The sequence below is a fragment of the Alosa sapidissima genome, chromosome 24, assembly GCF_018492685.1.
Source record: "Alosa sapidissima isolate fAloSap1 chromosome 24, fAloSap1.pri, whole genome shotgun sequence".
NCBI lineage: Eukaryota > Metazoa > Chordata > Actinopteri > Clupeiformes > Clupeidae > Alosa > Alosa sapidissima.
Window position 1 is genome coordinate 2,705,437 of NC_055980.1, and position 25,349 is coordinate 2,730,785.

Consider the following 25,349-nt stretch of genomic DNA (forward strand, 5'->3'; position numbering starts at 1 on the left):
GTATGTTGTTTGCTATGTATCAAGTGTTGAGTTTATAAAATGCACAACTTCATCCAGTCAACTGAAATGCTGAATGACTGAATTAAGGCACACTTATGCATTTGGGTTGGGGTAAGCATAGCTTAGCCCAGGCAGACAGCAAGGTTAATCCAAAGGTAGCATCTGCTGTGACTGTAATCTCTCCCGGGACAGAGTGGAGGAGGTTTACACTGCCCCATAGATAAGAAAAGGAACACTAAGGGTTAGAGGAGCCTCAGTTTTTAGCAAATATAGAATATGGGCAAAGTGCTGACCAAAAAGATTAAATTGGTATATGCAACAACATATTTGTAATATATAATAGATACACGATGCTGATTATTTCCAAGAGAATAATAATGTGAGTGACTGAATGTTTGTTGGATGAAAATTGGGCTTCTATGGTTCAGTCAATACCCTGATCAATAGCAATATTGCAACAATCAATGCAATAGCTCATAGGCAAAACAGTATCCAGTCCTCCTTATGTGACATTATCGTCACTGTTGATGTCAGCAGAACTGAGAACACTGAACAGACAGCAAAGACAATATGGTGGATACGGCCATAGCCTACCTTGTAACAAGTTTGAACTGTTTTTGTCTGGTGGACTGCATGGGATGTGCAACGTTCAATTGATAAAATACATGAGGTAGACATTTGCTGTTTGTCAGTTTTATCAGTTGGTGAAACAACTATAAGTGCAATAAAATACAAACTTAAATTGAAGTTTGAACCCTTGCTATTAAAACTAATCATACTGAACATACTGTTATAAATATATAGTATATATACATTACACAATGTATCTTGGTTCTTGTAAAATGTGTTTAACAATTCAGCTGCACTGAAAAATCTGAGCTCCTTACAACAATACTCAGTTGCACAGACATCCATTTTGCCCTATCTCGTTTCACCTCCTAAACCCTCATAGTCATTTTCAAGCATTTTACTCTCTGGGTTATCATACACCATCATAAGGCCTTTCAATGAATGCTATTTAGTTCCATCTGGTGGGCAGTTAATGACATTGCATCTCTTATGTGCATAAGGAGATCCACAGAACTGACAACCATTGTGGGATGAATCACTTAGGGACCAATGAGTGGCCTACATATCTAACAAGTTCATCAACTGCAAAAATGACATAATAGCCTACTGTAAATGGCTGGTATAGTAATACACTAATACACTTCTGGGTAGCTTTACCTAACTACATTTCTCTGATAGCTTTGCTGTCATTCAACTACTTCCAGTGTGAAGGAATTAGTAGTTTGTAAAAATGTTTTTAAGGTAGCTTCCCCAACATATGCATATCTAATAAACATGATTTTTTTGTATTTAAGAAACCAAGTGCAATGATGAGATGGAAGAACAAGTGCTGCAACAACCACAGTGATTCTCAGAAGCAGCTATTCATTTTACTTCCTACTTCACACTTACTCACTAACTTCATTCTCGACCACTGCGGTCCTCCAAGCATCGGATCGGGTGAAACTGGAGTCAAGACTCCAATTAAATTATGTTTAATGTAAGCTATTTGAGTTGACTTTAAACTGTTGCTTTGGACAAAAGTGTCTGCCAGGTAACATAAACATAAACATTTTGGTGAGTATGGATTAACTGCAGAATGCAATTGACTAAATTAACCTTCATCATTTATTGGAATGAGCTACTACTCAACTGCTTTGGGGCAGTAACAGTTTAGACACAACTGATAACCCCAGGACAATGTACAAACTTAAATATTAAGTTAATATGCTCAAATTGCTGAAGCTCCTTCGGTCTCATTACAATATGGGCTTCTGGTAAAATTATCCTTTTATGGAGACTTCATTGTAGATATTACTTTGCTACTTTACAAATCATGTATTATTTAAATAACCTTGCATCCAACATTTACAACTAAATGTGTTAAAATATTAAATATGTATACAAGTAAGAATAAAACAAACAACGCCAATAGAAGGCAAATAGGGCATTCAGTAGTGCAATGCAAACAGTGTATTCAGCATCTTCTTGACAAGTATAGGGTCAAAATAACAGCATGTTTGAACGATGGGCATAGTCTTAAGTATAACTAAAGCTAATTTAATAAATAGACTAAATTAATTAGCTAATTTAACACATAGTCAGCTCAATGCTACCACATGCCACACAATATGTATGGTTCATACACAACAAATTGGCTTGTTGATAGACTTTGCCTGTCATTTAAATTAGGGCCCATTATCTTTTGTTGAGAACAAAAAAGATTCTTATAAACAGACTTGTAACACTGCTAAAACAAAAATGCCTTTTGCATAGGACAACTCATATAAAGAACTAGTTGTTTGCAATATATACATTTTGAAGGAGTATTTTTTACCTTAAGTGCTTTGTAGCTAATGAGCACAAATGCAATATCAAACCATTCTTTTCCATTCATTGTAAGGTTTTGATGCATTTTAGCATTAACTAGTCTTCAAAGACACATGGTCAGGTTTTTGTTTTTGTGTGTCTTCTTTCTCATTCTCCATATATGCTTGTACTGATCTCCACAAAGCTCTGATATTCCCTTCTCCAAAGCCTGTGGCGCCACGACGCTCAATCAATTCCAGGAAAAAGGTGTCCTCAGCAAAAATGGGCTTGGTAAACACCTGAAGGAGGTATCTGTTGGGAGGATAGAGGCATGGAATAAGAATTCTGGTGGGAATAGAAAAGCCTTAACTCTTTTTCTACAATCATAGATAAGACACGCACTAATGACTTGCATGTAGTGTGGACACTGATGCAAATTATTACATTTCTCCTAAATGGACTATTTCCCCAAAATGCATTATGTAAAAATATGCAGAAATCATAGATGTACAGTGAGTATGGCTCCATGCATACTAGGCTGAGCATCGATTTTCATTGTATTTTCTTTTTGCACAAGCCATACCGGTCACTGGATGGCTGAGACATGGCTTCCTTGTCCAAGGCTGTGTCCAGAAGGATGCCGTGTTCTAACAGCATCTGAGGGTCATAACCTGCACTCTCTATTTCATGCTGTTTTCCCACCTGTCACAGAGCAAGACATGAGCCAGCATACATACAGCTTAGTTTTGTGATCACTTACATGACAATCAAAAGTTCATTAAAAGGAAATAAAATATATGATATGTACTATGCAAACAATGTAGTATTAGATTTACTGGAAAACATGCGCCTTGCACATACAAGGTTACTCATGTAAGCCTATACCAATTAAACAATCACTTGCTTATGAAACAAGCAAATTAAACACACCTCAGTATAGTAAGTAGGGGGAGGGGAGAAGAACTCTACTCCAGCTTGGGCCATGATTTGAGCTGTCCGCACAATATCGGTGGTGTAAAGTCCAATGTGTTGAATGCCTGGACCTCTGTGCTGTTCCAAAAATGTATCTACTTGATTCTTTCCTTGAAAAATAAGGTGATATGAACATATTAACCCTAACCCTGAACATCCTGTCAAATAAATTCGGTCAACTAACAGCTAATAATAGAAAAGACATAGCCTACCTTGTTCAGGTAGTGACTCTGCAATTACAAACTTGCAATCTGGTTCCACCTTGTCCTTAGAAGGAAGTTTTATTCCAATTTCACTGCATTTCCAGTACTCCATTGCAGTAAGACGAAGTCCAATACCATCTTGATCAAGGACGTAACCCTCATTCACATCTTCATTGCTGTGAAACATTTAAATTCGGATTTACTCAAACTTAAAATCTTTCTGTCACTCAAACACACGTTCAGGTTATTGATAACATCACAGGACATGCATTTAGCGCTGATGATCTCATACCTGTCAATAAGGAATCTCTGGAAGCCGAAGTGTTTCTCATACCACTTCATCACTTCAGCAGTGCTCCGTCTGGGACAAGCGTAGGTGATGTGATCAAAATGAGTGATTGGACATAGTGAGTCATTTAAGTTGTGCAATTTACTAGAGGTTTCAAGTTCATCAAACTGTGGCAAGAAAATGCCATGGTACTTTGACCTGTCTAGTAGAGTGTGACAGACGTTTCCAACAATAGATTTAATGACGAAGTAAGTAACAGATCCGTTATCATCATGCACAGTCTTTGGAGACACGAGTATTTGACAGCCTTGGTCGCGAAGTGCATTGAATGACCTCTCGACATTTTCTACTTCGAAACAGACGTTGCACGCGGTGTTGACGGAATAATGTGGGTTGTGGTCGTAGAGAAAACTCAGTTCGTTTAATTCTGAGGTTTTATCACTAAATCTCACACGATTATCCGTCAAATCGTGAAAAAAAGGCACACAAGACAACTCACGGTGACCACCTCGCTCATGCAACTCATGTCCTACTGGATTAGACTTCTCATTTACAAGAAACACCGCCGACCCTCTCCGAAAAGCAAACTGTCCAGATTTCTCAGTTAACCTGGCTGCGAAGAAATCGAACTTAAATTTGGACACAAGGTCATAGGCTATTTTATTCACGTTTGAAACATGCAATGAAATATGGTGCAACCGGCTCATGTAAGCTGCCATTTTCTTGGTGACGTAAAAGGGGGAGTGTCACTGTAAACACCGAACACCGATCAACTTCAGAAGACATAAAGTAGCCTACAGACTGAGCCCATTATGGGATAGAGATATTTCAGGTATATAGAAACAGAGAGAGAAAAAGAAAGCGTATAGCATTTCATAATCTGAAACGCTTAAGAAAAACTTTAGCCAACTCACAGTTTCATTATCTAATTAATATCCATACAATATGAACCGTTTATACTATAGTTTATAATATATATTCACAAACATAGACTGTACAAATAGTTCACATAACATTCAGTCACCACAGCGTTGTGCGTGTATCTAAACCAATCAGCATTAAATATTAAATTACCCAATCGGCCGCGTCTGCCTAGTCAGATGATGCATGACGTTGGAAGTTCTGGCAAGTCGTTCACAGAAGGTTTATTTTGGCTTTCCTCGTCGCTCTTCCGCCGCCATTAAATACACAGAACAACACCATGGGGTTCAGATATTAAAATGATTTAGAACTGAAAGGGGAAAGGGGGTCGTTTCCACATCGGGTATCTTCTAATTGTTGTGAGTTCTGACAAATCGGAACAATGTAATACGTTGAGGTCACACAAAACAGACAAAACGGGAAAGGCTCAAGCTCGAGAGGACGAGGGACTGCTGGGCAACTGGAAGGGTTTGTTGTGTTTGTGTACCCGAGGAAGAAGTAATACTCTCCTAGAAACAGGTAACGTTAACATTATCCTATTTATTTATAGACGAATATTCTATTTAATCTAAAAAGTGAAGTTAGATCTGTTTTTCGTTTTTTTAGATAGAGATCAATGGGATTTAAGTGATCTTGTAGTGTCGCTAACGTTACTGACGTAATTGGACAATGGCTTGCTAGTTGGTTAGAAATGCTAGCCAGATCGCTAGCTCGCTGGTGCTTGGGGTGCATACTCGCTAACATTAGCTTCCAGGTATCGAAAGCTAATTTGTTTTTTGTACGTTAACATATCACATGCAAATAAGACAGCCGGCCTTTGGCTGGCAACTTGGACTGAACTAGATACCTTAAAATGTCGGGGCATACACTTTGTCATGATAACATCTTCGTGGTGAAGTCACTATTCCTTGACATACAATATTTAGGCCAATGATAATCCGATCTGTCTCCATTCACAAATTTCACTGTGCTATAAATGAGCTAATCTAGATCACTAGATCTACTAAGTCTTCGAATAAGTTAAAGCAACGTTACATGTGGTTGTGATCATTCAGATAACGTTAGCTACATAGCTAGGAAAACTTGGTTCAAGGCAGGAACGGAGTAACGTTAACTTGCGTTAACTGCATAGTATTTGGGGGGATTTGACGGTAGCCTATGTAGCATAGCTAAGGACAATAGATCAAAACCCTCTCATTCACATTTCTTTACGTTGTTAATTAAGTATCGGTACGCTAACCAAGCCTCTGTCAGGTGAAAAGTGGTGTTCCATTAGAAGGCCTATGTAAGCCCTCTTGAGTTGACAAAGTCAACTCGGTCAACGCGTGTATTTATTTTTATTGTGTTCGTGATATTATGAAGCTATAGGCCTACATCTTTCTGTGAATTGTGATTTCATATGAAATAGGTTAATTAGTAGTTGCTGTGTGTTTATGAAATAATGCATTCCCTTCACCTTTGTAATGGAGTTGCTGTCCTCTGATCAGGCCTCGTAACAGCAGCTTGCTTTGCATAAACTTAGCTTTTAATTTAATAGTTATACCAATGGTGACTTCAAAGAAAGAGACGGTAATTGCATTGGTACTTTTATAGTGACACGAAATGTACAATAGAATACCCTTTTGTTCAGTGTGGGATCATTACTAGCCTACATCTTGAACGAATTTAATGTAGCAAGTGTCCTAATGCAGTGCATTTAAATATTTAAATTCAGTGTCATTTAACCATATTTCCCCTGATTTATATATTTGATATGGAGATATGATCATAATTGCTTACCACTCCACATTCAGCTGAATCCTGGCTGTAGCTGTCTATGTCCATGTTGAAACCATTTATGTGAAGATGAATACTGTGTCAACTCAGATATTGTTTTGTCTTTCAGCACTGTGTTGCCTGTCCTCTTTACGGGATCTGACAGAAGTGTGTGAGAGGGTGCCTGTGAATCTGACAAATCAGCAATGACGGAGCTTGGGGTGAAATGGGCCTGTGAGTACTGCACTTATGAGAACTGGGCATCCGCAATTAAATGCACCATGTGCCGTGCCCCAAGGCCCGGTTCTCCTATCATCACTGAGGAGCCCTTCAAGAGCAGCCCAATGCTGGACCCTGGCCGTGAGTGGGACCCCCCGAGGGATGAGGGGGGTGGCAGCAGCCTCCTCATTTGCCCTGACTCCAGTGCACGACCCCGTGTCAAGCTGCCAAACCAGGCTGAATCCAGCAGCAAGTGGACTTGCCACATATGCACCTACCTGAACTGGCCTCGTGCCATCCGTTGCACCCAGTGCCTGTGCCAGCGCACACGCACGCGCAGCCCCACCGAGTCCCCGCAGACCTCAGGTTCCGGCTGCAGGCCGGTGCCCCCGCCTGTGGACCCTTGCGAGGAGTACAATGACCGCAACCGACTCAACACACACACTCAACACTGGACCTGCTCCGCCTGCACCTATGAGAACTGGCCAAAGACTCGCCGCTGTGTTGTGTGCGACCATCCCCGGCCCAACAGCCACCCAGAGCCCATCCAGCCGCCCGAGTCGGACGACTCTTCCTCTTCACTCATCAACGAGCAGGACCGAGCTCGCTGGAGGGCCGGGGGAGGCAGCTGCAGTGGCGCCGGGAGTCAGCGCAGGTCCCCCCCCACCTCCAAGAGGGAGGCCGAGCTGCAGATCCAGGACTTTCAGAGGATCGAGCTGGCCGCAGCTGCCATGAGCACCAAGGAAGAGCAGGAGGTAGACTTCAAAAAACTCAAGCAGATCAAGAACCGCATGAGGAAAACGGACTGGTTATTCCTCAATGCTTGCATAGGTGAGTGGAGCAATGTGTATGTGTGTGGGGAGGATCTAAATGCCTGATGAGTGGGTAAATTATGTCTGTCAGCCCTTGACATTGTATATGGTGTAGATTTATTCATTAGCTTTAATTAATTTTGTTGCCTGGCTTAAACATATTGATTCCACTGGGCTAGAGAGAGCACATTGATTCATCTAGACGGGTGGCTCTCATTTGCCATTTGTTGTCCTGGGACTTGTTTGTGGAGGATCAGGTCTATCTCATGATGTACTGGTGTTAACCTGAAACTGTAACACGGTGGCTGTGTTGTCTTGTCTGTGAGCAAGACAAAGGCTGAAGAAATGCGAGCAAATGATGTCAGTATTCCAAACACCTGCACAAGACTAGTATAGTGAAGCCTTTTCTGATTGTGTTCAATGATGTCATGCCTGTTGCCAGCCATCGGGCATGCACAGCAGACAGCTGTGTCACCATTAATGCTCTTAAACTCCTCTCTGCCTATTGCCCTGCCAGCAGAGCTTACCTCCGCTTGCTTGCGGGAAGATTTTCGTGTCCTTGATGCTTCCAGTAAACATTCTATTGCCTAGATAGTGGACAAGCCGACCTCAACATGATAACTAATTTAATGATAACTAATCATGATACACAGACAAGTTGAAAATCTATACACTCATGATAAGTAAGTTTGAAGTTTATTAATAGAATAAACCCTTTAAGATGGGCCATCTTATTTTTGAGGGGGTCCTTCGATAACACTTCTTGGGACAAAGTGATAATATAATAAATTCAATTATAAGACTGTTTAGATTCTTAGAAATCTTGCCAGGATTTGCATGTACAACCTCATCTTGGATACAGATTATTCCAACACTTCCAGTGCACTATTTATGAAGTGTAATTTTATAAAATCGCTGGAGTTATATCCTTGCACTTGTGCGCAGCACACTGTAGAGTTAAGATTGTGCTTGTTTTAACATTCACGGATAAGATCTTTGGGCCTCTGTCCATGAAAGCAAGGGCATTTGCATAATCTTTCAGGTCCAGCTGGTCTGAAGAGTAAAATAATACAAATAAACCATTGGTGCTCATAAGGTATTTTCAAAGATGCTCAAATGTTCCCACTATTGCATATAGCCTAGTTGAAATCAATAGACTATAACTCTAAGCATTTTTTTTTTTTTTTTGTCATTTGCTTAGAAATGTCCTGCCCTGATCCTGGGTGGTGCATAAGATCTGATGTAGGCTATGTGTTCTCAGCCTTAATTGTGCTGTAGGTCATGCTGGATAAAACTGTCTGTCTGCTAAATGCAAATGTCATTTCAGTTCATTCTAATCCCACAGACTAATGGAAGGACCAGAGGTTTGACCATTAATAAGATTTTGGGAGTCTAACATAAATGTAGGCTAAGTATGGCCTGATGGTCTCTCTATAGTGACTGTGTAGTGATTATTTTGACAGGGGCTCTGTGGGAATCCCTGTAATGTGCTGTTCAACAGCCACTTCTCCGCCACTGCTCTGAGTTAGGGATGGGGCTCCTGTTGGGCTGAGGACTGTCCGACGTCCTGCTGGCAGGCGAGTCTGTCCCTGGCTGCTGGCGCCATCACACACAGCCTGTCCCTGGCATCGCGGCCCTGGCTCTAATGCTTCACTGTCCCCCACATAATGCCCCATTAATGACATCAGCGCATGCCCAGCTCTTCCTCAGGAAAGCACCATATCAGCCAGCGGAGTGGGCTGCAGAGAAGCAGGCCAGCTGAAGTGACCTCATGCTAAACCGACACTGGCTGCTCTGGGATCAGCTCAGATGGCCTGCATCTCTGTGGTCCCGTTTGGGTGTCTAGAGCAGAGGAGCTGCTGTCCTCAGCAGGGGGCTGTAAACAGAGTGGCTCGTGTGCTGAGGCAGCCCCAGCGGCGCTAAAAATAGCTGTGACGTGCACCTGGCTACAAAACCAACATGAACTTGTAAACATGCCCTGACCTTCTTACTAGTCCTGCTGGAGCCAGTGGTTTAGGCAAGTTTTCAATGCAGAGTATCCATCCCGTGATCAGATGACAAGTGCAGTTTGTTTTGCTCTATAGTTTCTGCTGCACCACCTCACAGTATACTGTTATAGTTTGGTAGTCCTTGACTCAGTGTGCACTTTTGTTTGATTCAATTCAGTCAGTTAATAACTTGTGGTTAGAAGTAGACTAACCCCTCTGAGCAGATACTGGCATACATTACTGAATATTGGCATATGGAATTAGAGTGCATTGAACTTATTCGGCCTCTTACTGTTTGTTTGTGGATGGTCACCTTGATAAGGACCTTGGTGACATCTGTTCCTGACAGCATTTCCTGGACTATTACCTTCCTGGGAAAAGGATTTTATCCAAATATGTCCTTGATTGAGGGTTATGAGGCTAATCATGAAAACCCACATATCGCAGTGAGGTATTTTTGAACTGAGTATAATTTTTGTGTGGGTGTTATATCCAATGATTGTGACAGTGGGAGACGGGATTGGAGCGCTGCAGTAGTGCTTTCTCTGATCAGAGATCAGTCCATTTGCCTCTGTCGACACTCCTTTTACACCAGACACCAGCTGAGGGAGGCTCTTTTTCAGTGAGGTCGAAGCTAATGCTTGGTGTCATGTCAGATTTAATGTCTACCGTGAATTCGTCATGGAAATCCTCACATGCTTGGAGTGGACTGGATGTGTTTGTGTCAGCCGCAAAAAGCAGTCACTGATGATTTACGCTTGTCACACTGAGCCCCCCCTGTCCCAGCTCCTTGGCGTAAATCCAGCACTTAATTCAGCATGCAGGGCCCTCCTGTGTAGGCATCATGGTGGCTGGGGTGCACAGATATAGTGTGTGCATTGCTGGCTTGCTCTGCCACTCGGCATCTATACTACAACCCCTGTGCTGGGTCCCCTGGCCTATAGCCCATGAATCGAATTCACACCATGTGTTGGGGCTCCTTCCATTCTGATCTGGTCTCCGTGCACAGCTTTAGCGTAAAGGTTAAGCGAGCATGGTCATGTTGAACTGCAGTTTAACTGATGAAAGCACTGCATAATGCCTACAGATGAAAACAAGAAAAGGGTAACAAGCCTTTTCTTAATAGTTGTAGTCCCAAGGAGGAGGAAGCGCACAACATCAACATTAGCTGTCTTTGTGGCTTAATAAAAGCAAAATAGCTTTTTAACAGGCAGTTAGTTACAAGTTTGAGTAGAAAACCATATTAGTTATTGAAGACCATGATATAAGTTGAATAAGGTTATATCTATATTGGTACATAAGCTTGCTTCTCATGCTTCAGCAGCCTCCACCACGATCATGGATTTATGTGCATATTGCTTTTGCACAGCTTAACCTTACCTTACTTATAGCTCTAGTCGTTTCTCAATTTAGAGATTGAGGGAGTAGGTATGTTTTGAAACTGTTCTCACTCCCTTATTTCTAAGATTACTAGGCCTACATCCTGCTGATATGCTGAAGCTGTGTTAGTTGGAGCAGGAGTTGGAATGTGATACAGTTTAACTAGTCTTTGATGCAATTTGTGCCCAAACAATACATGGATGTTTCAGAAATAGTCGGGGACAGCGCGGTGGTCATGAGGCTGATTCCTGTAGAATAATAAACACTGAAGACCTTGTATGAGAGACGTGACGAGTTTGAAGTTTGTGGAACGTGACCCTCCACCCCTCCAACTGTAAAAAGGAAGCAGGAATGGTCAACACTTCCTCCAGCCTCTTAACAAAACAGTCACTGTATGAGATTGGACTGTGTGAACATGCCTAGTGGCCACTGAATGTATTCTTGTTCAGTCAGAGCTGGGGGTTTTATCATAGCGTTGCTCAGAGCAAACTCAGAGCAGATTCACATACATCATGTTCATAGGGGATTCTGGGGTATCCACAAAGTTGTAGTTTTGCATTGCATTATAATTTTTAATGTATTGACAGGACTGTGCAGTATCTTGCCTTCCCCTCGCAGTAAGGCATTGTTGCAGCTTGTAGTAATTCCACAGGTCAGCCTGTTTTCAGACAAATTCATAAGAGTGTGGATTGTCGGACAACACTATGTATATGAGCTGGTGATGTGAAACTTGGCTGACGTCATGTAGGCTATGCCAACCTTTTCAGCATGAGGACAACTCGCGTGTAAAACCACGCAGCGACATAAACGTAAACAATGGAGGGAGGAGAGAGATGCACATTTTATCTATACAGTCATTATTTTGAGTTTGTGTCAGCTAAACATGACAACATTAAGGTACATTCTACATTCTGTGCTGGCGACAAAGTGCTCTCTAGCTAGACATCCCAAGTCTCCCGAAGTTTTGGGAGTCTCCCACATATTGATATCCTGACGCCTGCAAATTACCTACATAAAATCTCCTGGAACCTAGAGCGAACAAGAGCACGCAAGCCAGACCGGACTTCAAATCGCATGTGCATCTGAGTTAAACGCGCACACAATGGAGAGGGAGAGAGAGATGAGTGGTGCGTGTGTGCCTGCAAGCGCATCCAAGACAGAGAGCATGGTCTGTTTTGCTAAATCAACCAATTAGTTTTCAGTGTAGGTGGGCTTAGCTTATATCTCTTTTCTCCCGAACTTAATTAATCAGTTCAGTTAGTGCATCTAGGAACAGGAGCGTCATGGCAGAGTCAGTGCCCCTCAAAAAGGAACATTTAAGACCCATTTCACATCAGACTACAAAAAGTGTACCCAATTGTCTCATAAGAGTAAAACATAATGATAGTCTTGCACACTGCACTGTTTGTAACAGTGACTTTAGCATTGCTCACGGCGGGTTAAATGATTGCAAAAGACTTGTTGAGGTGAGTTTAACAAGTGTAATTTAATTTGCATATTACTCAGGCCTATACTAGATGGCTAGTTGCCAAGGCTACATGAAAAGGCCAAACTACAAAATTTACATATTTTACTATCACAATTTATATCAATAGGCCTTCCTTATTTGGTGTACTGACTAGACATTATTGAACAAACATCTGAATTTCAGTATCTAAGTAGGTTAGGTTGGGATGTCTGCTATACATTGTTGGCATTACTGTTAAAATGCACTTCCAGTATAGTGAGTATTGGCAAAACCGGTTATCATTTTTATGTTGAGGCGGTGGGGGTGTTGTCGGCAGTTGCTGAAAGTAACTAATAAAGTAACTTGTAATCTAACTTAGTTACTTTTAAAATCAAGTAATCAGTAAAGTAACAAAGTTACTTTTTAAAGGAGTAATCGGTAATCAGATTACTTTTTCAAGGTAACTGTGGCAACACTGGTGGCAGGCTAGTGCATGAGCGTGATGGGAGGGTGGAGTGGCTCGGCCTCTGCAGCCCTCAGCATGGCTCATATCGCAACTCGGCCACTTTCTCAGGTGTCACTGGCTCCCTCTGAATCGGGCCAAGGCTCTCAGTGAGCCGCATACCTCCCTGGCACTCCAGCATGCCTCGTTTGTTTGTGCTCGTACCAGCTGAATCCATGTCTTCCTGTCTTTATTGTCTTTAGTATCATTATCAAATGCACTATTGCCCTGATGTTCACCTAGGTGCCATGTTGATATGCAGTGACATGCATAGCACTGCTCTCAGATCAGAGAGCACTGAGCTCTCTGTGTGTGAGGCTGGGTTGAGGCTGATCTGTGTGTGTGTGTTGTGTTTCCGCAGGTGTGGTGGAGGGTGACATGGCTGCCGTCGAGGCCTACAAGTCATCCGGTGGCGACATCGCCCGGCAGCTGACCGCAGACGAGGTGCGGCTGCTCAACCGGGCGTCGGCGTTTGACGACGGCTTCACACTGGTGCACCTGGCCATCCGCTTCCAGAGGCAGGACATGCTGGCCATCCTGCTCACTGAGGTCAGAGGGCAGCGCAGCAGCACACTCATGCACTCGCACACAGCTCAGGAGAGCCATGCATGAAATCATATGACCGGACGCTAACTGACCTTTTCATTCTGCAGCCCTGAAACAATGAGGTGCCATATTATATGTAGGGTGGTCAATCTGTCTTTGATACAAGGGTCAATAACTGCATTTCAGTTCCATATGCATCTATTCGTCTCAGGCACCGGACGTAACATATCGTTGCTAATATTAACACATTCCACTGCCCATCATCTATGTAGTTACTCAACAGGCACTCTGCAAAAAAAACTCAGCACATCTGTCTTGTAGTTGTCCATGTCGACAGCTCTGGGCAGGTCTCTGGTCTGACCACTTGATATAACCTGACACCACTGCCATTACCTGCAAGTAGTGAATTATTTCTCAGCAAACGGCTTCCAGAGTGAGCTACAGTATCTGATATTATTGCTCTCTGTGTAGATATTGATCTGCTCAAAGCCCACACTGTAACAGGCCCGTGTGGGCAGTAGTAGTGGGCAGTAGTAGTGGGCAGTAGTAGTGGGCAGTAGTAGTGGGCAGTAGCCTAATGGGAAGTGGTCTGTTCACTCGTCTCACTGCTCCATTCCAGCGCCGCGCAGCACGATTGGTCACACTCTGTCTTATTCTAGTCATCCACGTAAAATGATGTAATCCGACAGCAGGAGGGATTTGATGGTGGGGTTTCATGCTGACCGCTGGATTAAAGCAGAGCACAAGTCAGGTTTACACTGACCTGCCACTGCATGGAGGCCTGTGTGAGGCGTCCTGCAACGCACGCAAGTGTCCCCTGTCTGGGGCCGCGTGGCAGCGTGACTCTGAGCTGCGTCCAGTGGAAAAGGCGAGAGGCAAGGTCCTGCCCGTCCCATTTAATCGAGGGAGATGGCACGACACTCTCAGGATTACCCTCTGGGATTAGGCTAATGGCAACCAGCGATTGGTCAGACGCCATGAGGACCGGGAGAGAGCTAATGTGTGCTGCTGACACCAGCGTGGGCCCACGCACGCACCACGCACCACGCACACACGCACCACGCACACACGCACCACCACGCACGCACCACCACGCACGCACACACCACGCACGCACACACCACGCACGCACACACCACGCACGCACGCGCACACCACGCACGCGCACACCACGCACGCGCACACCACGCACGCACCACGCACACACGGTCATACAGGTGATGTCACAGGGTTGACCTCTGTGTGGTTTTAAGCGCAGTCATGACTGGGCTATGTGTCACAGGAGTGTTGGCAGAGAAAGTCACACAGGATGACTGGGAGTGTTGTGCAGAGCATGTGTGTGTGAGTGGGGTTGTGTGTGTGTGTGATGGATAGTCAGAGCTGTGTGTCCAGGGTGACCTGACTGCTATGCTTCCCTTTAGCCCACAGCTGACACTACTGCTTTTGTCTGACTCATCACAACGTGTGTGTGTGTGTGTGTGTGTGTGTGTGTGTGTGTAATATGATTTAGACAGCACACTATGCGGTTGCTCTGACAACTACACAGGCAGAGACTGCCCACGTTTCTGCTCAAACTGCCTGCTCTACAAGTGAAATGTTGTGCATCCCATTCAGACACTCGCCCACTCTCTCACACGCACTTCCATGTGCACATCATGTGCCACTACAGGGGGTAGAGAACTCCTCTGCTTCTGTCTAAATCTATTCACAAAACTTGATACACGATTCTTCTCAAACCTGTACACTCATTACACACTCACAGTTGCTTGGAATATCTTGGAATATTGCATGGACGACAGGGTTGTGCACAATTCGAATTGTAATTCTGCTTCCTGTTTGCTACCTCAACTGAAATGCAAGTGAAATTCAAGAATTGAATTGGAATTTAAGAGCCAGTTTCAATTCAATTCTGGAATTTTGCACAAGCCTAATGGACAAAACAATATGATGTGGTCAAGTGAATGTTTTCCAGCGTCTTTGACGCCAGACTTTCACCTGAGAGTGTGACTGGTGTGCGTCTCCTCAGGTCTCGCAGCAGGCGGTCAAGTGTATCCCGGCGATGGTGTGTCCAGAGCTGACAGAGCAGATCCGGCGCGAGATCGCCGCCTCCCTGCACCAGCGCAAGGGAGACTTTGCCTGCTACTTCCTCCCCGACCTGGTGACCTTCACCCTCCCAGCAGGTGTGTGCTGACATCTTACACACACACACACACACACACACACACACAAATACTTTTCTTATTGGTGGCAAATAAAAAAACTGTTGAAGCTGTACACACCTAAACTCAAAGGCTGTTTGTACACCCCCTACACCCTTGGACAACACAGGCTCACATTAGCAGCCCACACTGCTGTAAATGTGAGCACACACACATGCACACAGCTTCTCCCACCCTGTGGAGCTCAGCCCACTCCCTCACAGCTCTCCACGTTCCACTCCCACACTGAACATGGCCAGCCTCCCGCCAACAAGGCCCATTTAGTCCTGCTCACAGCCATTGGACCACTTTAACTCTGCTGCTAAACTATTCTCCATATGTCCTATGGCCGCGGTGACTATATATATATATATAATAACACCATTTTATATATATATATATAGATATATATATATATATATATATATATATATATATATATATATATATATATATATATATATATACACACACACACACCTCCCCTTTGGCAGCTGAGAGCCATTGAAAGAGACACACTGGCCCTCCACCATGGTTTACAGCAGCCTGCCACTGAAAGCTTGTCCATGGCTCCCAGGCGGGCCTGAATGTTCCCCTGTTGTGCTCTAAGAGTGTGTGTGAGGGAGAGAGAGCGAGTGTGTGAGGGAGAGCGAGAGTGTGTGAGAGAGCGGGTGTGTGCATGCACAGGCTGCTTTTGGCTCCAGGCCACTAAAAGAGCTCTTTGGGAGACAAAGTCAGTGCATTCACTGTTGAGCCACAGAAAGGCCACCAGCGTGCTGTGTGCATACACGCGCACACACACACACTCACTCACTCACTCACACATACAGACACAGTCACACACACACACACACACACGGGGACAGAGAGAGCATGGTGGAATTTGCGATGTGAGCCCCCTGTGTCTGATGGCCATTGAGAAGAGAAAAAGGCATGTTTGTTTAATGCTAATGAATCACAATTTGTTTTGAGTGTAACCTCATAGCTTTCAAAATGCGCATTGATGGTACAATGACACAAACTCTCTCTCTCTCTCTCTCTCTCTCTCTGTGTCTATCTCTCTCTATCTCTCTATCTTTCTCTCTCTATCTCTCTATCTCTCTCTATCTCTATCTCTCTCTATCTCTATCTCTCTATCTCTCTCAGTCCCTAAATGGAGCTGCTCTGATACTACAATAGCATTGGAATAAGGCCCAGTGTGTCCAAACGTGTCGGTAATGAAGCTGATATTTGACTGATATTTGAGGTTCTGTTTTATTTATTTCAGATATTGAGGACCTGCCTCCTGCTGTTCAGGAGAAACTTTTTGATGAGGTGCTCGACCGGGATGTCCAGAAAGGTGAGCCCAGACTTGCACCTAAGGACTGGTCCAGAATCACCTCAGATGTGCAGTGCTGTTGGGTTGCATAGTTTTCTGTGCATGCCTGTGAGCGTGTGGTTTCTTGGTGGTTTTAAGCCACCGTTGTCTTCAAGGCAGCGCTGCCTGGAAGGCGCTAGGATTTGCCATGGGTTAAGGTTACGGTACGGTTAGAATTAGGTGCCTTTAAGTCAATGGTGGTAGTGCTGTCTGAAAGATGACGTTGGGGGCTTAAAACACCATTTTGTGTGTGTGTGTGTGTGTATATGTGTGTGTCTGTGTGCACAGCTAAAAGTTGCTGTGCACACCTTCCACTTGTCCCAGGAGGACAACATAACAGAATCAGTAGGAGGGCCATTTTTCACCTCTTGCATTTAGTAGAGTTAAATGGCGGTAATTGTGTATGCGCGTCCTTCCTCTGGTGCGGTGGCAGGGTCATTGCAGGACCCAGTGGCTCTCACGGCGGCCGGGCTCCCACTAAGCACTCAGTGCCTGCTGAGGAGAATGGGCCAGTGAAAGGCCTGATGTGTCTATTCACTCATGCACTCCTGTAGGACCTCGCTAGAGGAGCCAGCTCCGCATGGATTACATACCAATTACACTAATTGAGTTGTCTCCGCTCCCTCCCCTTGCACTTATTAAATTGCTGTGTGTGTGTTGTGTGATCCAAACGGTTTGCAGAGGTGTCTTGTGACCCATTTGGGCTGCTGTAATTGGGTTAGAGCAGGGAAGCTCTGTTGTGCTTGGGGAGTGATGAGGATGGAGAATGGTGTCATTGAGGGGCTGCCCTGCTTTGTGCCTGTGCAGAATTGGAGGAGGAGTCTCCAGTGATTAATTGGTCTCTGGAGCTTGGCACGCGGCTGGACAGCCGGCTGTATGCGCTGTGGAACCGCACGGCCGGGGACTGTCTGCTGGACTCTGTGCTCCAGGCCACCTGGGGCATCTACGACAAGGACTCGGTCCTCCGCAAGACGCTCCACGACAGCCTACACAACTGCTCCCACTGGTGAGGGGACACTCACACGCGCACCTGCACCCATGTGTACAGGACACACATTAACCAAGTGCACTCACTTACACCTTTATAGCAAATAACACACACACACACACACACACTCTTCAGTACTTATCTGAACCAACTTGAACCGGTACTGTCTAAATCATGCTCTCCACTTTTCAGCAGATCTACATATAGCGGTAAGCACATAGTAGTATTGCTAATGTGAATGTGGTGTGTTTGTGTGTGTAGCATTTCTAATGTGAATGTGGTGTGTGTGTGTGTGTGTTTGTTTGTTCAGGTTCTACACACGCTGGAAGGAGTGGGAATCCTGGTACTCTCAGAGTTTCGGCCTGCACTTTTCACTGAGAGAGGAGCAGTGGCAGGAGGACTGGGCCTTCATTCTGTCTCTGGCCAGCCAGGTACACACACACACACGCACACTCTCCAGGACAGATAACAAAACATTTTACTGCTCTGCATTTTAAAGAAACTCAGTGTGTTTCATTATAATAATAATAAATATAGCTGCAAGCAGCAATGAGGGGGCCAAGCAGTTGAGCAGGAGTTGGGATTGGATCGGACTGGACTGGACTGGACTTGACTGTGTTGTGTTAGATTGGATTGGATTGGACTTCATTGGATTGGACTTGATTGGATTGAATTGGATTGGCCTGGATTCGAAGGTCACCGAATTTATTGTGTGTCCTCAAGATGTACTCCTAAGTCCATATACCAAATTTGGTTTAAATCGGTGAAAGTGTTGATAATTATAGCACCCCTAGTGGTCAAAGCACACCAAATTAATTGTGGGTCCTTAGGATCGGGTCCCGAGTCCATATACCAAGTTTGGTTTCGATACTTAAAGGCGTTGCTGAGATATGAGCTAATTTCCTGTATCTCTAGCGCCCCCCTAGTGGACGAAGGTCACCAAATGTATTGTGTGTCCTCAGGATGGGGTCCTAAGTCCATATACCAAGTTTGGTTTCAATATGTGTAAGCATTGCTGAGATATGAGCCTACTTCCTGTGATTATAGCGCCACACTGTAGTCAAAATGTACCAAATTTCTTGAGCCTCCTCCTAATTGGGTCCTGAGCACATGTTGTAAGTTTAGTCTTGACACGAGAAAACCTTGCTGAGATCACTTCACTTCCTGTTTGGCGGCTTTGACGACAATTTTAATTGGCTGTTACAGGTGAACGGTTTTAGATTTGAAGACAAAAAGGGATAACTTTTTTGAGGCTTGGTCTGAAGATCATCTGCACCAAATTTTGTGAAAATCGGACAAACTTTGTGACCTGTGAGAACTTTTAGGTGTTTTTGATTAAATCCAATATGGCAGCCGAATCAATTACGATGACATCACAATTTGGCTTGGGTCAGCCTATGGACCTCCAACAGTATTAACAGACCCCACTAGTACATTTTAATTCCAAACACAACTACAGGCCAAAACACATTTTTCCTAATTGCAGCGCCCCCTAGAGGTGAAAGGTCACAAACGTTTTTGAACATCCTCCTGATGGGGTTATGAGTTCCCGTACTAAGTTTGGTTATGATGCATGAAATGGTTGCGGAGATATGAGCTCACTTCCTGTTTAGCGGCTTCGCCACACATTTTCGATTGGCTGTTACGGGAGAACGGTTCTAGTTCCGAAGACGAAAAGGGATAACATTTGTGCTGCTTTGTCTGAATATCATATGTACTAAGTTTCGTGAAAATCGGACAAACTATGTGAGGCATGAAACTTTTTAAAGGTTTCTGACAAAATCCAAAATGGCGGAAAACATACAACATGTGAAACATTCAAGACAGATAACAAACAAACAAACAAAAACAAATAATAATATAGCTGCAAGCAGAATAGGCCGGAGTAACCACGGCGACAAGATAGAACTCAGCAGACACTCGCGATCAACACTTTCAACAAGTGTCACATCAAACATAACTGATTTTGTAGGGCTGAAACAGAGCTGAGTATTGCCACTGCCTCCGCCAGCCAGCCCCCCACCTAATCACCCCTGCCTGTCCTGCCCCACCCTTCCACGCACGTATTAAAATGAACTGGATGGAACATGTTGTCATCAGTTTCACATCCAAAAATAAAAGATCACATCAGCACATCAGCAACTACAGATCAAAATGCAATATTGCTAATCGCAGCACCCTCACAGCACAGGTCAAAGGTCAACACATTTTTTGAGTGTCCTCCTAATGGGGGCATGGATCTATGTAGTAAGTTTGGTTATGATGCATGGCAGGGTTGCTGAGATATGAGCTCACTTCCTGTTTGGCGGCTTCACCACCAATTTCGATTGGCTGCTACGGGCAAAAGATTCTGTCAATTGTTATGGAAATCAAAGCACTGATAAGGCATAGTCTGAAGATGGTCTGTGCCAATTTTGGTGAGGATCTGATGAAATTTGTGACCTAGGGAAATTTGATAGTGGTTTTGATTAAATCCAATATGGCGGCCAAATCAATTATGTTGATGTCATGAATTGCCATTTGTCGACATAAGGATCTTCCACAGTATTACCAGACACCACTAGTACATTGTAATTCTAGGCACAACAGCAGCTACAGTCCAAAAGGCATGTTACTGATTTACAGCGCCCCCTAGAGGTCAAAGGTCACCAAATGTCTAGAGCGTCCTCCTGATGGGGTCATGAGTCCATATACCAAGTTTGGATTTGATGACTGCAAGGGTTGCTGAGATATGAGCTCACTTCCTGTTTGGCGGCTTCGCTGCAAATTTTGATTGGCTGTTACGGGCGAACGGTAATACTTCCGAAGATGAAAAGTGATAACTTTTGTGAGGCTTGGTCTGAAGATGATCTGTGTAAAATTTGGTGGGAATCAGAGAAAGTATGTGACCCCTGATACATTTTAAGTGTTTTTGATGAAATCCAAAATGGCGGAAAATCCATCATGGTGGAAAATGACATCAATGCGTTGAACTCGGCTTGGTCCAAGGATTCCAACGATACCTGACTTTTGAAAATCGGGCCTACGGGTCAAAAGTTACGTGAGTGAACACACTTCCAACTTTGGCCTGTTGGTGACGCTAGAGGGTTCGAGTTGCCGACATGAAACTTGGTGACATGAATCATGGAACCGTCCCCAATTAGTGTGCCAAATTTCCCAACTTTTTACCAGACGGTTCTATGGGCTGCCATTGACTTCCATTGCATATAATAATAATAATAATAGGAAAAACGTAGAAACACAATGAGGTCCTCGCAGCTTCGCTGCTTGGCCCCCAATAATTAAGACATTTTAAAAAGAAAACTCATGTTAACTTAGTCCAGTTGGTTGCATCTAGTTAAGCGGCTGAATAGTCCAAGGGCAATGATGAAGGTGCACAGCTGTGTCCAACCCGGAGGATTTAACATTTTCCTGGCAGTCTGGAGAGCACTGGAAGCAATGAACAGTCTGAAGTCGTAGGTGATCCTACAGATCAGCAACTCGGTGAACATTGACAGCGACCGTTTGTTGTTCAGTGAGATCGCGGTCATCAGAGTTCTTCAAACTTCCTTCTAACGTTAACGTTAGCCTACTCAATCCAGACTCCAGGCAGCAGAGCATGGCAGCTTGCAGGTCAATCCAGTGGTCGCGGCAGCGGAGAAATCCCTTTCCGAAGCGCAGCGCCGTTCACGGATGGAGTACACTAGAGGCCCAGGACAAAAGCCAACGCCAACGTTAGCCATGGCTAGGTCCTCAGCGCAATGGACTGGAATGGAAGTTAACTTAACGTCACAGCATCAACAGACTTGTCAGCAAATAAAGGACTAAGAAAAACTACCCAAAAAATAAAGCAAATAAAGAGAGAATACATTTAACTAGACAAAAAATACAGTCCTCGTGTTCCCTGGTCTTGGAGGTGGTCCCTGTCCAGCCTGTTGGCTAAAGTCCGCTCTTTAGGTCTTTTATGAAGCCCATAAGTCAAGAGAAAATAAAGGCTTTTTAAAAGGCCAGTTTCCAGTCGTAAAGGTTTTAAATTGCAGAGTGACACCTAACCTGCTGTTGAACTCAAACAAATCAAATTCTCCTTTCCCACTCACTCGTGCTCTCCCTTTTTCTTGTGTGTGCTCTTGCAGCCTGGAGCGAGCCTTGAGCAGACCCACATTTTTGTTCTTGCACACATTCTCCGTCGGCCGATCATAGTCTACGGAGTCAAGTATTACAAGAGTTTCCGTGGTGAGACGCTAGGCTACACCCGATTCCAAGGTAAGAACCACACACACTATTTTCTCTCTATCTCTCTATCTATCTATCTATCTATCTATCTATCTATCTATCTATCTATCTATCTCTCTCTCCACACACGTGCATATACTCATCCATGTGTGGATGTGTCCCAGCTTCTGTAGATGTCCTGAGTGGTGTGTGGAGTTAACTGGTGCCATGTGTGGGTGTAGGGTTACTTGGACAGAACAATGCTCTTTTTGTGTGTGTGCTGCATGAGGCATCTGCTTGAGTGTGGGGCTGTGCAAAGCCCTCCAAAAGCCCACCAGGCTCCAAACCTGCACCGCTTCTGGAGTGTGGGACTGGACCCAGACGCCTCTGGGAGAGGGCTGTGAGCAGAGGCCACTTCTGTCTGAGCTAGAACCCAACGTGTTGGCTTAGAGGAGAGTCACAGTTACTGAATAAATGAGGTTGGATGAGAAGTGGAGCCTAAAGTGCAGCTCATCAGCGCTAGAGTTTGAGTTGGACGCGCTACTCTGTGCACTAGCAGCTGCTCTCTTCCTGGAGCAGCACCACATGGGGCTCTGAGTGGGCACAACTGCTGCAGTAACTTGGGCTTTAAAATGCGCTGTGTTTACAGTGTGGTGAATAACAGTGGCTGGAGAAAGAAAGCTAAACTGTTGCTTTCATTTCGTTATTATATTAGTATTCCTGTGACTTTTGAAATGGAATTGTAAAACCACATGGTAGATTGTTTGTTGCCTGCCAATGTAATGTCCAAATAATGAATGACTTGTCCTTGTTGTTTTCATTTAATTGCCTAGGTGTGTACCTACCTTTGCTATGGGAACAAAGCTTTTGTTGGAAAAGCCCTATTGCTCTTGGTTACACAAGAGGCCATTTCTCTGCATTGGTTGCCATGGAGAATGATGGCTACGACAATCGAGGCGCAGGCGCCAACCTCAACACTGATGATGATGTCACAGTGACGTTCCTGCCACTGGTGGACAGTGAGAGGAAGCTGCTGCACATCCACTTCCTGTCTGCTCAAGAGGTTAGGCTTACACACACACACACACACACACACCTTCACACTGCATGGACTATTGGATTATTCTGGTGGCATATCGATCATGTGTATGGTTTAGAATCCTTATGAAGATTTGCACAAAGAAGAGCTGACCTCTTTAGACTATGCTACACAAACTGTCGGTTGGTAGAACATTTTAAGTTATTTGTATGCACACCCCTAGCCCTGCCACTGCATTTGTACTGGACTAAGGACTAAGGCTAGCCTGGGTGAACCTATTAGCAAATTAGTCTGGAAAGGATCCCATTGATGCTTGTTTCCAAATGTCCGGTTTTACGGCTTCCAGGAGTAATATTACCAGCAGTAAAATTAAGCTGAAATTGAATCCTACCAAATTGTTTCAGAAATGCAGCAAGTAAGGGATAATGTATAGAACGCCGGTCATTACTGGGAAAATAAGTCCCGACAGGGCGAACCGGACCCCGACGCACAGCGGCGTTGCACTAGCCCAGTGCAATAATCCTAGCTGGGAAATACTATTTTATTTATGTATGATTTTGACAGAAGAACTACTTGTACATTGCTCTAACCATTTTGGTGGAAATCTGTGCGAACTTGAGAACATGGGAAAGCAGGAATACACATGTCACTTTGAAGTAGTTATACTAGATAGTGACTTCATTTGGAATTGATTACTTTGATGAATGCTAAACTTTTTTTGAGGACGGGGTTATTAACAGGGTTTTAACATCCTATAATGTGTGTGTGTGTGTGTGTGTGTCAGATGGGGAACGAGGAGCAGCAGGAGAAGCTGCTGCGGGAGTGGCTGGACTGCTGTGTGACGGAGGGGGGCATGCTGGTGGCGCTGCAGAAGAGCTCCCGGCGCAGGAACCACCCGCTGGTCACGCAGATGCTGGAGAAGTGGCTGGACGGCTACCGGCAGATCCGCCCCTGTGCCACCCTCTCGGACGGCGAGGAGGACGAAGACGACGAGGATGAATGAGTGGCAGGACAGGAGTGCACTAAGGGAGGCTTACGGGCGGGATGCCCTCAGGGTGGCGGTGGTGGTGGGGGGGGGGGGGGTGGCAGGCGCACCACAGATCACGCTCATGGACACCACAGATCACATACTGGCACACACACACTCATAATTGCTGACAGTATCTCTCTTACACACACACACACACAGCTCTCCTCTTCCTAGCAGAGGTATATGGCCTGCTATCATTTTGGATCCGCAAAAGAGCGCCGAGGTGCATGCTTTTTGTGGAGCTGGACATGGACAACCCCTGCCTGAAAAACACCACACATATGTTGGAATAATCAACATATATAAATATATGTATATTCTCCCGTTATTCCCCCTCCTATCAAATTGTCAATCTGTATTACAAGATTGAAGATCAAGAATGCATGTGATTGAGGGTGTATTATAGGAACATGACCAGCATTGAGAAAGAGGGAGGTCTTTAAAGAGATTTATTATGGGCACTTACAAAGCACATTTTCCAACGATAATGTTTTTTGTTTTCTTTGATAAGAGTTTCTGGTTGGCTTCCTGAGATAAATCTGACATACTAGATTGAAATAAGGCAACAGAAGCCATTGTGGTCACCACACCCTATATAGCAGATTGACTTTGGGTTGTAGGCCTGTTGTGAAGATGTTTCTGTTGATGATATTGACAGCCACTCACACACTAAAGAGATTATTTGTGGCATAACAACCTAAGAGAACCCTTGGATAGCAATGATGCGCCACTGTCCCTTGTTTTTATTTTGTTGAAGGGTTTTGTTTCTTTCTCTTGTTTACCCCTGTTGCAAGCCTTCTGAAATATTTTTGTTGACTGTATTTATTTGTTTAGGAGTGCTAGCATCAGAGGAACAATGTAACTTTACCCTCCCCGTTTATGACCTGCTCTGTTTCCCCCCCATTTGTGGTTCTGTTAATTCAATCTTGACAAATGTTTATGTTGCACAAAAATACATACTCTTGCTGTGAGGAAAAAAACCCGATCTGTACAAGTTTACTGACATTTTGAACAATGTGTTATCTAGTACCTCATGATGTCACGACCTGGTGCCCCCTCCTCTGGGGAGGAAGGGGATGGACACCAGACGCATCCAGCTTCTGCAGAGTGCATTAACATTAAATTAGAAACACTTCTGTCCTACCTGGATTTCA

The 25,349-nt window shown here is 44.3% G+C and overlaps 2 protein-coding genes across 2 annotated transcripts; one reads left to right on the forward strand and one right to left on the reverse strand.

Moving 5' to 3' along the window:
• Positions 1-1,659: 1,659 nt before the first annotated feature.
• Positions 1,660-4,541, reverse strand: LOC121700134 (4-hydroxyphenylpyruvate dioxygenase-like protein). The gene is made up of 5 exons (XM_042082894.1): positions 3,826-4,541; positions 3,543-3,709; positions 3,289-3,440; positions 2,942-3,060; positions 1,660-2,670 (listed from the first exon to the last, which is right to left on the reverse strand). Exons 1-5 carry the CDS (start codon positions 4,539-4,541, stop codon positions 2,472-2,474), a joined length of 1,353 nt encoding a protein of 450 aa, XP_041938828.1. The 3' UTR covers positions 1,660-2,471.
• A 402-nt stretch (positions 4,542-4,943) lies between these two features.
• LOC121700207 (ubiquitin thioesterase ZRANB1) lies at positions 4,944-25,349 on the forward strand. Its single transcript, XM_042083013.1, has 10 exons — positions 4,944-5,262; positions 6,629-7,548; positions 13,208-13,395; positions 15,419-15,572; positions 16,858-16,929; positions 17,755-17,953; positions 18,246-18,366; positions 22,048-22,177; positions 22,960-23,189; positions 23,950-25,349. The coding sequence occupies exons 2-10, from the start codon at positions 6,705-6,707 to the stop codon at positions 24,166-24,168; spliced, it is 2,157 nt and encodes a 718-aa protein (XP_041938947.1). The 5' UTR covers positions 4,944-5,262; positions 6,629-6,704; the 3' UTR covers positions 24,169-25,349.